Source organism: Vanacampus margaritifer, chromosome 5, assembly GCF_051991255.1.
Source record: "Vanacampus margaritifer isolate UIUO_Vmar chromosome 5, RoL_Vmar_1.0, whole genome shotgun sequence".
Taxonomy (NCBI): Eukaryota; Metazoa; Chordata; class Actinopteri; order Syngnathiformes; family Syngnathidae; genus Vanacampus; species Vanacampus margaritifer.
Genome location: NC_135436.1, coordinates 12,000,418 through 12,014,997, shown reverse-complemented (window position 1 = coordinate 12,014,997; position 14,580 = coordinate 12,000,418). Strand labels below are relative to the sequence as shown.

General features: G+C 41.4%; 1 protein-coding gene across 1 annotated transcript; it reads right to left on the bottom strand.

Moving 5' to 3' along the window:
- Nucleotides 1–302: 302 nt before the first annotated feature.
- On the bottom strand, nt 303–14,456 carry LOC144052523 (myelin protein zero-like protein 2). The gene is made up of 5 exons (XM_077566668.1): nt 14,177–14,456; nt 4,548–4,717; nt 4,062–4,272; nt 2,600–2,768; nt 303–1,556 (listed from the first exon to the last, which is right to left on the bottom strand). Exons 1-5 carry the CDS (start codon nt 14,220–14,222, stop codon nt 1,391–1,393), a joined length of 762 nt encoding a protein of 253 aa, XP_077422794.1. The 5' UTR covers nt 14,223–14,456; the 3' UTR covers nt 303–1,390.
- Nucleotides 14,457–14,580: the final 124 nt, after the last annotated feature.

Genomic DNA, 14,580 nt, shown 5'->3' with positions numbered 1-14,580 from the left:
CTAATCTATTGACTTTTTACTGGTAACTTATTTGCAGTCCTGGACAGTCTCAAGTCAGCGCAGCAGACTGAGGCTGCATTAAACAACACTGAAGCTTTCAGGGTAAACAAATGAAGGTTCTGCATGGTAAATGCACACAATCAGTTGTATTGTATTAAAGATAATGATGCATAATAAATGCTGGGAAACACAACACTCTCTTACATAATAGATGAATTTGATAAAAGGATGTCAAATCATGTGAGTGTATTTAAAAACAAGGGCATATTCTCATGGATTTAAGTATACTCAGCACAATAGAGTAAATATTTAGAAGGCATTTTTATTAGAAAATCATCAAAAACTATGTCAAACATTTCAGTATACTCTTTATCTACATAAAAAATAAATGAAATACTTAAGGCATGAAATACAAATCTAGAGACATTGAAGCACATTGCTCAGTAACATTATCAATGCAAAATTACAAAAATAAAAACAATAAAATAAAATATTTGACAGTCATGTGTTGGTGGATGTGATGTATGGAAAAAAGAGGGTCACTGGGAGTGTTTGCATTCAGAGGTTCTTCAGATCAAAACCGCAACCCGTTTGTTTTCAGGTGGAATATACATAGCAACATAAAGTTTTTGTTGGTGGTGGTGTTAAATTCAAGTAATCTAATGTAACAGTGCAATACCAGCCAATGGGACATAAAATTGGTTTTGAAAATGACAGTCACCTGCTGTGTCAGCAAATTTAACTCAGCCTTTGTTCAGTCGTATGAATATTTCTAAAGCAGGCAGAAACTACGGACGTGTGAAACTACCAATGTGGAGTCAACATTTTTGACTGGCATATACATTCGAACGTATTTGCAAATATGTTCAAACAATAAACATATTTAAATATATCCAAACATATGTACAAGTACGTTAAAAAAAAATATATATATATATATATTTTATATTTATTTAGCCCAAAATGGCTGTTTTGACAGTAAAGGAAGGTTGCTGACTCCTCGCCTACAAGTATGTTTGAACATATTTGCAAATACATTTCAACGTATTAGCAAGTACGTTCGGACGTATTACACTCAAACTTATTTCAATACATTTGAATGTACTTATGCATGTATTTAAACGTATTGCCGGTCAAAAATGTTTACTCCCCATTGTCAGTTCCACACTCTCGCCAGAAACAAACACTTTTGATCTCCTTTCAAAGACTCACAACCTGTTTGCGCCTATTCCAAATTGTTCAAACAGGACATCCGCCGGCTTTTCCTTCAATTCAAGATGACTGTGCATGGTTTCGCACAGCAACAGCGCACCCTTCGTCTGTTCGCCACTTGGACGCCGTGTGATTCTAATCGTAAAATACGGGAATCCCTCTGTCTGTTCCCACCTGTTTAGTCTGAACCGTCGTCGTCGTCGTCATCTGAGTCGTCATCTGAGTCCGCGCCCTCTGAGTCGGAGCTGGGATCTTTAGTGCTGGCCTCTGAGATCATTCCGTCTGAACTGTCAATCTCTATGGACGTCTGTGATAGGTACAGGTGGAGGGCCCTCATGGGGTGGCTAGGACACGGGAAGACGTGCGCCGTCGAGGAGACGAGAGCAACATTACATACACACAGTGACGACACGCATGCACATTCATGATTGTTTCATGTACATGCATGTGCAGAAGACATCACAGACAAAGAGGGAAGGACAGACAACCAGATGATACAAACAGCAGCGGGGACAAAGTGTTAGAGTCTCACAGGGTATCAAGAACTTGTCTAAACTTGATCATAATGGATACAATGAACTTGAGAGTTGTGCGAATGTAAACCACCGTCACCGTCACAGAGATGAATTTCACAGGGAGATCTGAAAACCCAAGAGTGCAAAGTGGTGCCCAAGCAAGAGAAGACATTTTTTCATCAAATGAAGAGTTGTTCCAAACATTTACAAGAGCAAATGGTGATGTCGGACGTGTTAGCGCTGACTCGAACTGTCGTTCACTATGACTGCTTTTCTTCTTTGACAAGAGCTCCAAATATTGAGGCATGAATTGAAACTGTATTATTTCACAGCTCTTTTTGGTTGTTTGCACAAGATTACATCAGACATCTGACATGTTGTACTGTCCTGCCATTTGAAATGTATTACAAGTAGTCGGCAAGTCAACATTGGGAATGCTCCGTTGTTCAAATGCCACATTGTGAAAACTGGAAATGCTGTTTCAAGTCCATTTTCAGTGAACAGGAAAGGACCAAGTGATAAAAATAATTTAAAAAAATTAAAAAAAAAAAAACACTGCTTAAGTGAAAGGCACATTGTGATATTAAAAAAGCTTGAGTGACAAATGCTCTGTGTCTGCAAATTTTACATAAGGTCCCTTTCTCATTGTCTTCTCTTTACCGGAACCTGCCCTTCAAATGGATCCAAAGATTGTGGCTGGAGAGGAAGGAAGAAGTTTAATGTCCAGCGGGAAAGAGTCAAAGGCCTCAGGAAAGAGCGCCACAAGCCCGATGCCCACAGCCAAATGGAGAGCGAGAGAGGAAGTCTATGATTCTTCCGTTCCTCTCTCTATCGCCCCTCTCCCTTTCCCTTCATGTTTCTCCTGGCCTTACCACACTGTGGGATCTTTTCTGTCTTTGCGAGGAGCTTCCACTTCCGCTTCCCGCATTTGTCTCTTCCTCTTGCACCTCCTGCAAGACACGATGATGAGGAGAAGGAGAACCACCACAGCGATCCCTCCACCGATAGCCAACGCCAGCAGGAGAAGCTCAGAGAAAGACGCTGGAGAAGAAAACATTAAAGATACATCATCTGTGAGCAGGTTATTGTTATTATAACATTCATTATTATAAGTATTTAGCAGAGACAGATATGTGACAGTGGTACCTCGAAATTTGAGCATAATTCGTTCCTGTGAAGTGTTCAAAGTTAGAATTGTTCAATCTCCAAAACCTTTTTTCTCATAGAAAATAATGTAAATGCAATTAATCCGTTCCCAAGCTCCAAAAACAGAAAATTCCTATTTTAATTTCTATTTATGTTTTTTGCATGTACACCCGGTACAGTAGTTACACAATAACAAATATCTCACCTTTTTTGTTGTGTTGTGTTGGCATCAGTGGATAAAAAATGCTACGTTGCGTTAATGGTGTATTTTACATTTGGCATATTGTTAGACTACTATGGGGTCCTTGCGTGCGCTCTTAACGTCAGGCACATTGTTGAACAGCTAAGGGAGGGTCCTCGTGCCAGTATTTACGGAAGTAGTTACAACGGCGCGATAACGTTTAAACTCCGAGGTTCCACTGTAGATTACTTATTTCTATTTTCTATTTTTTTATGACCTACAGTAGCGTAGAACTGGCAATGTGAAGTAAACATATTTGACTGGTAAATACATTTGATACATTGGGGGCGGCATGGCTTAGTGGAAGAGTGGTTGTCTCTCCATGAGGTTGTGGGTTCGATCTTCACCCCTGGTGACCAAGTTGAGCAAGACACTGAACCCTGATTTGCTCCCAATGCACCTGGCAGTGCCATGCATGGCAATAAATGCTAAAAGCTTTGCCTTTTTCCCATAATGCCATGGGGTATTGACTTGCACATGTGCATACCCAGTACATTATAGTAAAAAATGCTGAACTGAAATCATGCACGACAGACATGATAATAAATCATAAAAATTACAATTTAACAATGTTTACTTACTTAATTTTTGAACTTATCCGTATAATGAAGGCCGAATGCTAAAATATTCACATTTTTTTACATGCGCATTCGCAAGTCATTACCCCGTGGCATTATGGGGAAAAAAACAAGAAGTTTTTAGCATTTAGCCTACAAGTAAGTACTTTGGACGTATATATTTGCAAGTATACGACCACCTATTTAAATACATTCAAACATATATGCAAGTGCTGAATGTTCAAACGCATTTGCAAATACAGTACGTTATACGTTCGAATATACTTTGTACTTGCAAATACGTTTAAATTAGTGCTGTCAAAGTCAAATCATTGAGTCATTGATTAATCCCAAAAAAATATCGCAAAATAATAAAATAAATATTCGCACCTGTAGTGACGACCCGTAGTCGAATCTCTCCGACTGAGCCATGCACGTCCGGCGGGTTCTTGACCTGGCACGTGTAAGTGCCGTTGTAGGTGAACTTGACTTCACGAATTATGATGGAGGCATCCTGGCCCATGATGTCACCAGCCCACATGATCCGATTCCTAAAAATGCCTTCTTGAGGAGGGTATGGCTTCTGCTGGTAGTGAAACACCTACAAGCGAGATGATGGGTTCATTTACAATAGATGCGCTGAAATGGCCTTCTAGACCACAGACTTTTACCAAGGTTGAACTGTTAATAAAAGTGGAGTAACTACCACAATAATACCATAATTGCATTGCTAATCCATCTAATCATCAGCAGGCCAAGATGGCAACATAATCCTGACTAAATATGAAAGTAGTAGTAATTGGTCAAAGAACATAGGCTGCCACAAAAAAAAAAAGGAGAGAGAGAGAGAGAGAGAATTTCCCCAAAAAACCTTACTGATTCTTCTCGGCCCGGTTTAAGGGGTCTGAAGCTCCAGGAAATGATGACGACATCGGGGTTGATGGTTGAGGAACTATGAAATGTACACTTGAGACGAATGTCCGTCCCGTTGACTGCCTCCACATCCCCAGAGGTGTATATCCGGATCCCGCTGACCCGCAGCACGCCTACAACAGAAGACATATGGCAATGCAGCGCACACGTCAAAGTCAATACATACAGAAGACGGGTTGCTGGAATGCAAATATATTGTAATGAACGCAATATGAATCATTGTCTTCATGAACTTCCTGCCTTGTAAGTGCTTACAGTGAACCCAGTGACCCCGCAAGTCTTGCAAGAAGAAAAAATTACTTTCTTGAGCAAATTTTTAAAAACTATACATACTGTGTGTAATTTATTTTCTATATTACGCCCACCCTTCCTGCAGCCTGGAGTGATGACGGCATACTGAGGGGGCTATGGACTTTGATTTGCATGCAAGGGAGTCCAAATCCACGTATTTTCAGAGAGCGCTCTAACACCTTAATAATATCAACAGCCAGATTTCGAGTTTTCAAAGGCAGGCAGCAGATCACGTGTGTGCAGAGTCAACATCCTCACTGCAACTATGCCGTTTTGGAGCCCCTAACCAAACAAGCTTGACCAAAATAAAACCAAAATAGCTTTAGCAATCACAGTGAAGCTGCAGGCGCGTTATCGCTCCCTACGTGCTAAGAGGAGGAAACATTTTCATGTCCCTGGATTTATACATGCAACTTCCGGGTTTGTGTGTAGGATTACCACCAAAAAACAAAACATTTTAAAAAAAAACTAATAATATTAGTTCAGGTTGTGTTCCAGACTGAATGTTACGGTCAAGTTAATACTTTGATGTACTTGTTGTTTGAATTTGTAATAATAATGAACTACACCATAATCCAACATTCATAACAGACTGCAGCCATTAGTATAGTAGATCAAATCCATCCATCTGTCCATTTCATACTGCTTTGTTCAGGGTAATGGGTGTGCTGACGCTTATTGAAGCTGACCTTGGGCGAGAGGTAACGTATTCAAACAATGTTACATTCATGTTTTTGGAATGTTGAAGGAATTCAGAGCAAACATAGGTAGAACATAAAACAGAAGATCAGGGCAAAGATTCAAACCCAAGGCCTTTGTGAGGCTAGCTACTGATACGAGAATGTATAGCGGAAAAACATCTCTGAGCTAAAAGTGCAACCAAGTATGTTTTAAAAAGGTATGCTTGTGAAATCATGTTGCTCCACATGTAAAAGAATTACGAAGGGCCAATGTGAGTCATATTGTTCCTGAAAGGCATCGGATAGCTGGGAAATGTCAGCAGAGGCTTGGGAGCAGGCAGCACGTTTTCTTTCTTATCAGGCTGGAGAATGTTTCCTGTGGGCCGGGATGAGAGAGCCGGGCACCCAGACGGCCCCCGTACGCCATTAAATAGGCATCTCTCTCATCAGCTCATTCTGACATCCTTATTTCAGTGTATTGTATTTGAAATGGGCCTGATGAAACGTGAGAGAAGACAAATGTTGACACATTTCCATCACAAAAAACACAAACGGGCCTGTGCGGTCAATTATCAATCTACTGTTCTTCCGTTGCTTTTAACAGGGCGCAATTCAGTATGTACAGAAACTTAAAAAGATATTGCGACAAAGGAATCAACATTTTTGCTACAATGATTTTCATTATTGCCTCGTGATCTGCTTGACTGGCAAACACTCCAGGGTGTAACTTTCCAAGAGAAGAATAATCAGTTAAACATTGAGATGAGCAATGGTGCAATTCCTCCTCCAGTCAAATGATTTAAAAGCTCAACTGAGTCATCATCTTCGAAACTATTACGCATTAAACATATCTCAGTGAACCAATCAGTACTTCAATTTAAACAAGCGTCGCTAAAGTAGAGCCGAGAGGATTAAGAATCAGGTTAATGAGGTTTTTTTTTTTCAATTAAGAGCAAGTAGCAGAGTGCCTACGCTATGCTCATTAGCACAATTGCATTGGTAGATTCTTAAAGTAAAACGCATGTTTTTCTTTAATTATTGAACCTTAATTGCTGTGAAGGTTTGCACTTTTATGGTTTTATTGCACTGAAAAACGAAAATTAGAAGAGCTCAAGTGATAAAGGAGAACAGGATGAAGGAGTATGTACTGGTGCTTGTTAGGAAGACTTATTTGTTTAGGTCTTTGTTGGGCCATTCTCCCACCCCGCCATATCTCTCTGTCTGCTCTAAATCTTTTCCTTGTTTAATTTGAACATCCTGCTTGGATAATGTTAACCACACCCATCTTCTAGTGGGAACGAGCAGGAAAGAGAAATGTTTAGGGTGAAGCTATATGCCATACAGCAGTGAAGCGTCAAGAGATGATTTTGCGTGTGCGTGTGTGTATATACATCGTCATTACATTCATCAATGTTTCCTTTTGTCCATTGAATTATTACGGTCAAGTTGTAAACAACACATTTGCTGAAAGCGCTTTCTTCTCGTCAGTATTGTATCACATTGTCTACAGTGGAGAACGTCATGGTCAAGTGGCCAGTCAGAACTCAGAAAGAAAACAAAGGTTTTCATTTAGTGCAAAAATAAGTCAAGGCCACTTTGGGGAGATTCAGTTTGCTTGGCTTGGCAGACATCCCGTGATTGTATAAAATCCTTCCAAAGAAATGGAAAAAATATGAGGTAGTGTTTCGCCTGCTGATATAATACAGTATATTATTTCTCGAATGTGAAATAATATAAGGGAGCCTTCATTCAGTGCATAACCCCTCTATCACAGATGCTGTTTGTTTAGGTTACGTTTATGACCAGTGTCTGTGCGAGGATTTTCCACCAGCTAAAACTTGAATAATATCCAACATTAAGCCGGCCATCTTGTGCTCAAAATCTATTATATAATCATTTGTGAAGATAATTCACCTGCAATCCTCACCAATATGTTCCATAAAACCGAGATGGACATCTGAACTACAGAAAGACTTCTTTTGGACAAAAAGCCCTATTGAAGCGGTTGGGATGAAGATCAGCACCTCCAAATCCGAGACCATGGTCCTCAGTCAGAAAAGGGTGGAGTCGGGGTTGAGATCCTGCCCCAAGTGGAGGAGTTTAAGTATCTTGGGGTCTTGTTCACGAGTGAGGGTAGGTTAGAGCGGAAGATCGACAGGCGGATCGGTGCAGCGTCTGCAGTGATGCGGACGCTGTATCGGTCCGTTGTGGTGAAGAAGGAGCTGAGCCGAAAGGCAAACCTCTCGATTTACCGGTCGATCTACGTTCCTACCCTCACCTATGTCGTGGCCTACAAGCGGCCAAAATGAGTTTCCTCCGCAGGGTGTCCGGGCTCTCCCTGAGAGATAGGGTGAGAAGCTCGGTCATCCGGGAGGGACTCAGCGTCGAGCCGCTACTCCTCCACATTGAGAGGAACCAGTTGAGGTGGCTCGGGCATCTGGTTCGGATGCCTCCTGGACGCCTCCCTGGGGAGGTGTTCCGGGCGTGTCCTACCGGCGGGAGGCCCCGGGGATGACCCAGGATACGCTTGAGAGGAGCTGGCTGAAGTGGCTGGGGAGAGGAAAGTCTGGGCTTCCCTGCTAAAGCTGCTGCCCCCGCGACCCGACCCCGGATAAGCCGAATTGAAGACGGAACGGAACGGAAAAAGCCCTATTTTCGTGCCCAGTGCAAGTTGTTTTTTGTTTGTCCCCCCAAGATTCGCACAGGTAGAATTAAGCGTTTGCTTCATTGTGCGCCATTGTGGGAGGGAATACAGCTGACTCCATGGCCAAGTGAAGCGACTCCCCTCATTTACTTTAAATCCAGTGCAGAGAGAGAGAGAGAGACATACAGTCCACATGACATGCAGAATTTTCAAATCCATGTCAAGAATGTAAAAACCCTGATACAATTTAGCTTTAACCACAGGTGCTTCCACTCAAGCGAAAGGTAGGAGCTCATTTACCTGACGGTTGAATAGAAGCACCCGTGGCTAAAGCCAAATTTACCGATTTGACATGTCATCATCATTGCTCCCTTTTTTTTTTTGTATGTGGGTGAGTATGTGTATGTGCGTGTGTGCGTGGGTGCGTGCGTGCGAGTGTGTGTGTATTCATTAGTTCACCTAAAACCTATTAAAAAATCCCATACTGTTCACCTAAACCGAGGAGACCCGAGGAAGGACCAAAGAAGACACTTGGAGATCCCTGATCGTGCATCCGTGCGTCAGAGAGCCAGGACCCGTATCATTGTACGGTTTATGATCCCATCCTGTGCGGCCACCAACAGGTGTTAATGCATTTAAGAGGCGCTGCTACACCTGATGTCTCAATTAGGCAATAGGATGTGATTCCACAGCTGGAGCGTCAAGTACCGCACGGTTTGATTCCAGGATATTTTTGCGCCTTTCCTCTCTTCAAGATGGCTCAGAAACAAAGAGAGCAGCAAAGGAAACCTGACTCTGTTACATCAGTTGTGGAGGAAACACTCAGGACATGGATGAAACATGAATAGCTCCATGTGTTACAAAGAGCCTCTTCTCTCGTTTGTGTGGAGCTTCACAGACTCTCTTTTTTTCCTGCCTTTTTGGAAACAAGGATGTCTTTCATGGTTAGGATTCATAGTTGGAAAGAATAGTTTCAGGTAACAGTGAATGTGCAGACCAGGAGAACAGAGACTGATGAAATGCCTATTGTACATGTAATCTATGTGTACTGTAAAATGTTCACATGTGAGTAGCAACTGCTATACTTTGCCTAACTTCCAGGGCGTGATCACAGAATGTTATTGTTATGACTAAAGGGCGAGTGAGGAAAAGACAACAGTTTACAGTGCTAGGAATATGTCAGGAGGAACATTAAACATTCCAACACAGAACAACATAGACCAAAACTGGCAGCAGTAGAGGATAAAGAAGGAACAAATTCAAAGAATTCAGAGAAAATAAAGATAAATGGGAGCTAAATTGTGTCTAGCTGTTCTGCATCTCACCTGCAACCGTAACAAGGTCAAGCAATAAGATCTCAGCGTGAATGGTTTGACCATGTGATTGACTGGCGAACTGTCCAGTGAAGCCTGCCTCTCAGCCAAAGTCAGCTAAATTGTATAGAAAACGGATGTTTGATTACATTTCTGACATTCCGTTTTTCAATGAGTGAGATACATTTGGGCAAGCAAGAGAGGCAAAGAGATACGATTAGATTTAGAAAATTCAATCTGTTTTGAAAAAGGCCATATTTATATTTAAAGCATCTCTCATTACAGTAGGTGCTTCCTTGAAGAAAAAAAATCATGAAAATCTATAAAAAGTATGTGGTATGTGAATGCATATAAGAGTTTTAATCTATCAAGCCTCCTCTGTTGTCACTTCGCAGCTGACGCAACAACTTCTCAGGGTTACAAACACTTCGATCCAACCACAAACGCTACAGGCCGCAACTAGATAGATATATGCAGCCTTCAAAAGACCTTCAGTTTCCCATATATAAACTCTTAAACAAGCCATAGAAGGTTAGGAGTGATGGAATATAGAGTGGATCCACCGTGATCACCTCTGCCACGGACACGGTGCAGATAAACACAGCATACGTATCTCTTCAGGTTACAACTGACCTTGGCCAAGAACACAGCAGAAAAACACAACCAGCAGTATGAAAAGACAGGAACTGCTTTTTCCTTTTTGACTCAGTAGGCTCTATTTTCATAGACAGCCAAACATGCGCTCAGTGTAAAAACTGCATATCATCACCGTCCTGTGAAAAACACTTACCGTATGTCCATTTTAGACTTTTTTTTTTTTTTTTTTTTTACATTTTTACATTTATGGGCTGAAACTGAATGCAGAAACCCCAGGAATGTTTAAAAAAAAAAAAAAAGGACATAAGGGCTTTTCACAGCCCCCAGCTCACCTGACGATTTGATGGAGGAAAGTAGACTTGAGCTTCGGCCAGCTCAAAACGGGTCTTAGTTGTGGTTAACTGAATGTATTATTCAAGTCGACTGTGTTCACTCCCACAGCGGCATATTTCTAACTGCGCCCTTCTAGGAAAATGACAAAAGAAAAAAAAACTCCACCCATGCACACAGTTAGACTGCACTTAGCACTAGATTAGTAAAAAAAAAAAATTATCATTTTTGTCTAAACCAGGGATGCTCAGGGGCCACATTCATTTACACCAGCAGTTAGCGTTACCGCATTCTTTCCCGATAAACAACATTTGCAACAAAGACAGTCTGAACTAATACAAACATCAAAACTGTGTTATCAATCACATTATATATTTACTCTAAGCTTGCTTCATTGGAGCCCTGCCTCTTACCTCACCACCTGCCTTGGTCACACCCACTCGTACACTCACAAAGCTGCTCATAATAAGTCATGTACTTGGCTGAGTCATGTTATGTGGGAGGAGTTACAATGCAAATAGGGAAAAAAAGAAAACACTGCTTCCCATAGCACTTGTCAGAACAATTTGATATTGAATACATGAATGCAATAAAACCTGACTACCTCTCCGATAAGCAAAATTTTTATTTGTTTACAAGCTTAATGTTCCCACTTTGAGCACATCAAAACCAGCCCATCTGGCTCCTGAAAAGATTCTAATTGGCCAGGTCTTTTTTTATGACCAGCCACACTCAAACCAGCTTGCAAGACATTATTCTCATATCCTGCTGGTAGAATTCTTCAAAATTGAGTTTTGCTGGTTGCAACTGTACACTAGTCCAGGATCCACTACCGTATATGAATGAACCTATCCCTATTCAGTGATGACAGTACTCCAAATCCCTGTTTGAAGCGAATGCAGCCTTTTGTCTTAAACCCTTCACAGTGAGCACCTTGCCTCCTCAGATGTGTCCCGAGTCCTCTGTGCTGATCTTCCACTCGAGCAGTTGTCGACCCTCACTCCCTGAGGCGATCCCGCACAAAAGCCAGACATCCTTCCAAGGTGTGGCAACACAGCTCAGCATGTCAATAATCAAAGTGATGCTTTGTTAGACGGATCTACTGTTGTGGTGAGATTAGAGACACTGTAACACTGCTACATCCCAGCAAAAAGTATAAACAACATTGTACAACTGCCAACAGAATGAAGCCAAAGCCTAAACAACCAATGGAATCGCTGGTATGCTGCAGTCAACAACAGACATCTGTTCTCTCTTTCTCTCTTTCTCTCTTTCTCTTGAGTGTGTGTGTGTATATGCACGTGTGTGTTAAACCAGAAAGTCAGGACAGGTTGGCACATGTCAACATTTTTGGCTTCGCATGAGGCTTCTTGCTGAAAATGATGAAAATGATTCTTTCCATTTGCATGTGACATTTTCTTGAACTTGAAGTTTATGTCTGAAAGGCTACTGTACATTACGTAGACTATTAACCAAGTTTAATCTTTTAAAAGTGTCTATAAATGTTTCAGGGACGTGAGGATTTGCTAATTGAGTCTCACTATAGTATTTACAAAAAAAAGGGATTGCATCGCATTACTGTCAAAAAATATCGTAAAAGGTTGTTTTGTTTTTATCTATAAACCTGTAACAAATTGTGTTCCACTTTTCCCCGGATTCCACGATCTGCACAAGCATTAAGGGTCCAAAGTAACAACCCTGAAGGTACCAAGGGCGAAGAATTCCACCCTGAAAGGTACGTTCAGTGAAACCTCAGTTCATGATGATCCATAGGTCTATTCATGAACAAATCGGGTTACAAACAAGATTTTCTGACAGCTATTATTAATGCTCCAGTTCGAAAATGTTCTTAGAATCTTCATGGAATTGTCAATTGTGTTTTCGTTCACAGAGCGGAAACACCATTTGTGTCATGTTTTATATTTCAGGTTTGTTCATTTATCTATTTATTTATTTATTTACTGTGAATTAGCCCTCAGTATGGCTCCCATTCTGTTATTAGGATGTCTTGGAAAGTGTCCCAGTTGTGGCGATGGTCTGTAAGGCCTTGCAACTTGGCCCTATAGGGCTGGAATGGATTAATTCTATTCTCATTCATTTGAATGGGAGAAATGTCTTTGGGTCGCAACAAGAGCCTCGAAATGAAAAAAATGAAAAAGTTTAGGAATTGAGCTTTCACTTATATCAGTGGTGTCAAACTTGATGCCCGGGGCCATCTGTGGCCCACAGGTTGATATTTTGCGGCCCCCCTACTTGACATTAAAGTTTAATTTGACTGTGGCCCTTGTTTTTTTGCTATTTACATAGCCCTGGTGTGCGTGCGTGCGTGCGAGTGTTTGTAATCACTTAAGGGCTACCAGGCTCATGACAGCTTTCAGAGAAATTTAATTGTGAAGTGACATCAGGTCATATATTTTTGAAAACCTGGCAGGAAGAAAAAGATTGGCAACGATAACAGAGAAAAACAGGAAAAAGAATATATTTTTGTTGCGCTGTGGGGCACCCTGACTTGTCTTGAATTCACAAAGGAAGTCGGAGTGCTCAAGAAATCAGACATCATACACAACTATAGACATGCTGAGGAGAAGATGATTGTTCATGTCCCGAAGAGTTGTTAATGTTTTGAACCTTTATGCGAGGATTGGACTAATTACACAGTTTTTTTTAAAGAGTTGAACCCCTTTTTTGTGGAATACTTGATGTAATCGGCACACAGAACCAGGCTCTATCTTCAGCGTCCCCCACATAAACTGAGTTAAAGACCCCTGATTTTATATGATTACGGTAACCTTTTCAACCTAATTACTAGTAGATTGATCTGAAACTGTCGCAATTTTATGCCCTGAGGTCAATGCTTCATAAAAACAAGTGTGCCTGTTTGAGCATGACTTAGTGTTTGCCAGGATAACAAAGCCGAAGAATGTGGTTGCAGTGGCACAATGTCGTGGCGTATTCAGTGAAGCACACCTTTTTTCCGATCTACGTGCTCTTATTTGTTTTTGCATTTGCATCCTTATCCAGGTTTCTGACATCCTTCTTCCTCTATACTCCTTACAGAAGGCGCATGATACTTTGGAAGCTTACATTTTAAAGCTACCAGTTCTTTGACAGTGATTGGATACAATCAGTCTAATCCAATTATCAGGGATTACAATTTTAATGAATTGATATTGGCAGATTCATTGATGTCATTGCATTGGACAGTGACACGTGAATGGTTTTAACAATCGGAAGCAGCTTATTATGTTTTCATTGTGTACATGCAAGGTGTAAATTGTTGTGATGTCAGTAGGCATATCCTGGATATCCTGAGACTGTGTGCGTCAAACGCTGCCCTTCAATGTACATTCCAGTAAAAGGGAGGAAATGAGTGAGGCAAAACAAAACGCAGCTGTGACAATTGGCTGATTGGCAATTACTGTCAAACTATTCTTTTCCTACCCTTGATTCCTCCCTCATGGCTCTTTAGTGGAGGCAGCCCACGCCACTGCGCCAGGTTATGACGCATAACGAGCGCTCCAAGACGCAGGTTCAAGTCCCTCCGGGGTTTCCACAGTATCGGCATTGTCTTAGACTTTGAAAGTACTTTTAAAGGTCACAGATTTAACGCATAACCACCTATTGATTGTCACTCTTAACGATGTGAATTTTGTATTCATTCTTAAATTAATTTGATGTTAAATTAACGAACGTGTGCGCATGTGAATAGAAACTCACCTGCGGCTGCGAGTCCGCACAGGAAAAAAATCCCCTTTAAGCACATTGGGAGACTGTCCAGTGGTCAAGACTGACTAATCAACAATCTCACGTTGACCCGCGAAGATAAAAAAATACTCAAAAGTTCTTTATCTTTTCTATTTTTTTAAAGGGAGAAATCACCTCGGGAGTGCTCACCTATCTACTTCGTCTAACCACCAAGGACGCGTCCTGACTCGCCACTGGCCTTTCTCAAGTCAGCAAGCTCCCACCCACCTCAGTGGCAAACCTCCAACTCTCCTCACTGCCTCCTTCTCGTTCTCTTCCCTCTCAAACGTAAATCGAATGCAAAAATGTTTGGCTGCTCGACCAACCAGTTTTGCTGTTGGGTCAATGGATGTTGCGCAATATGCAACCGAACATTC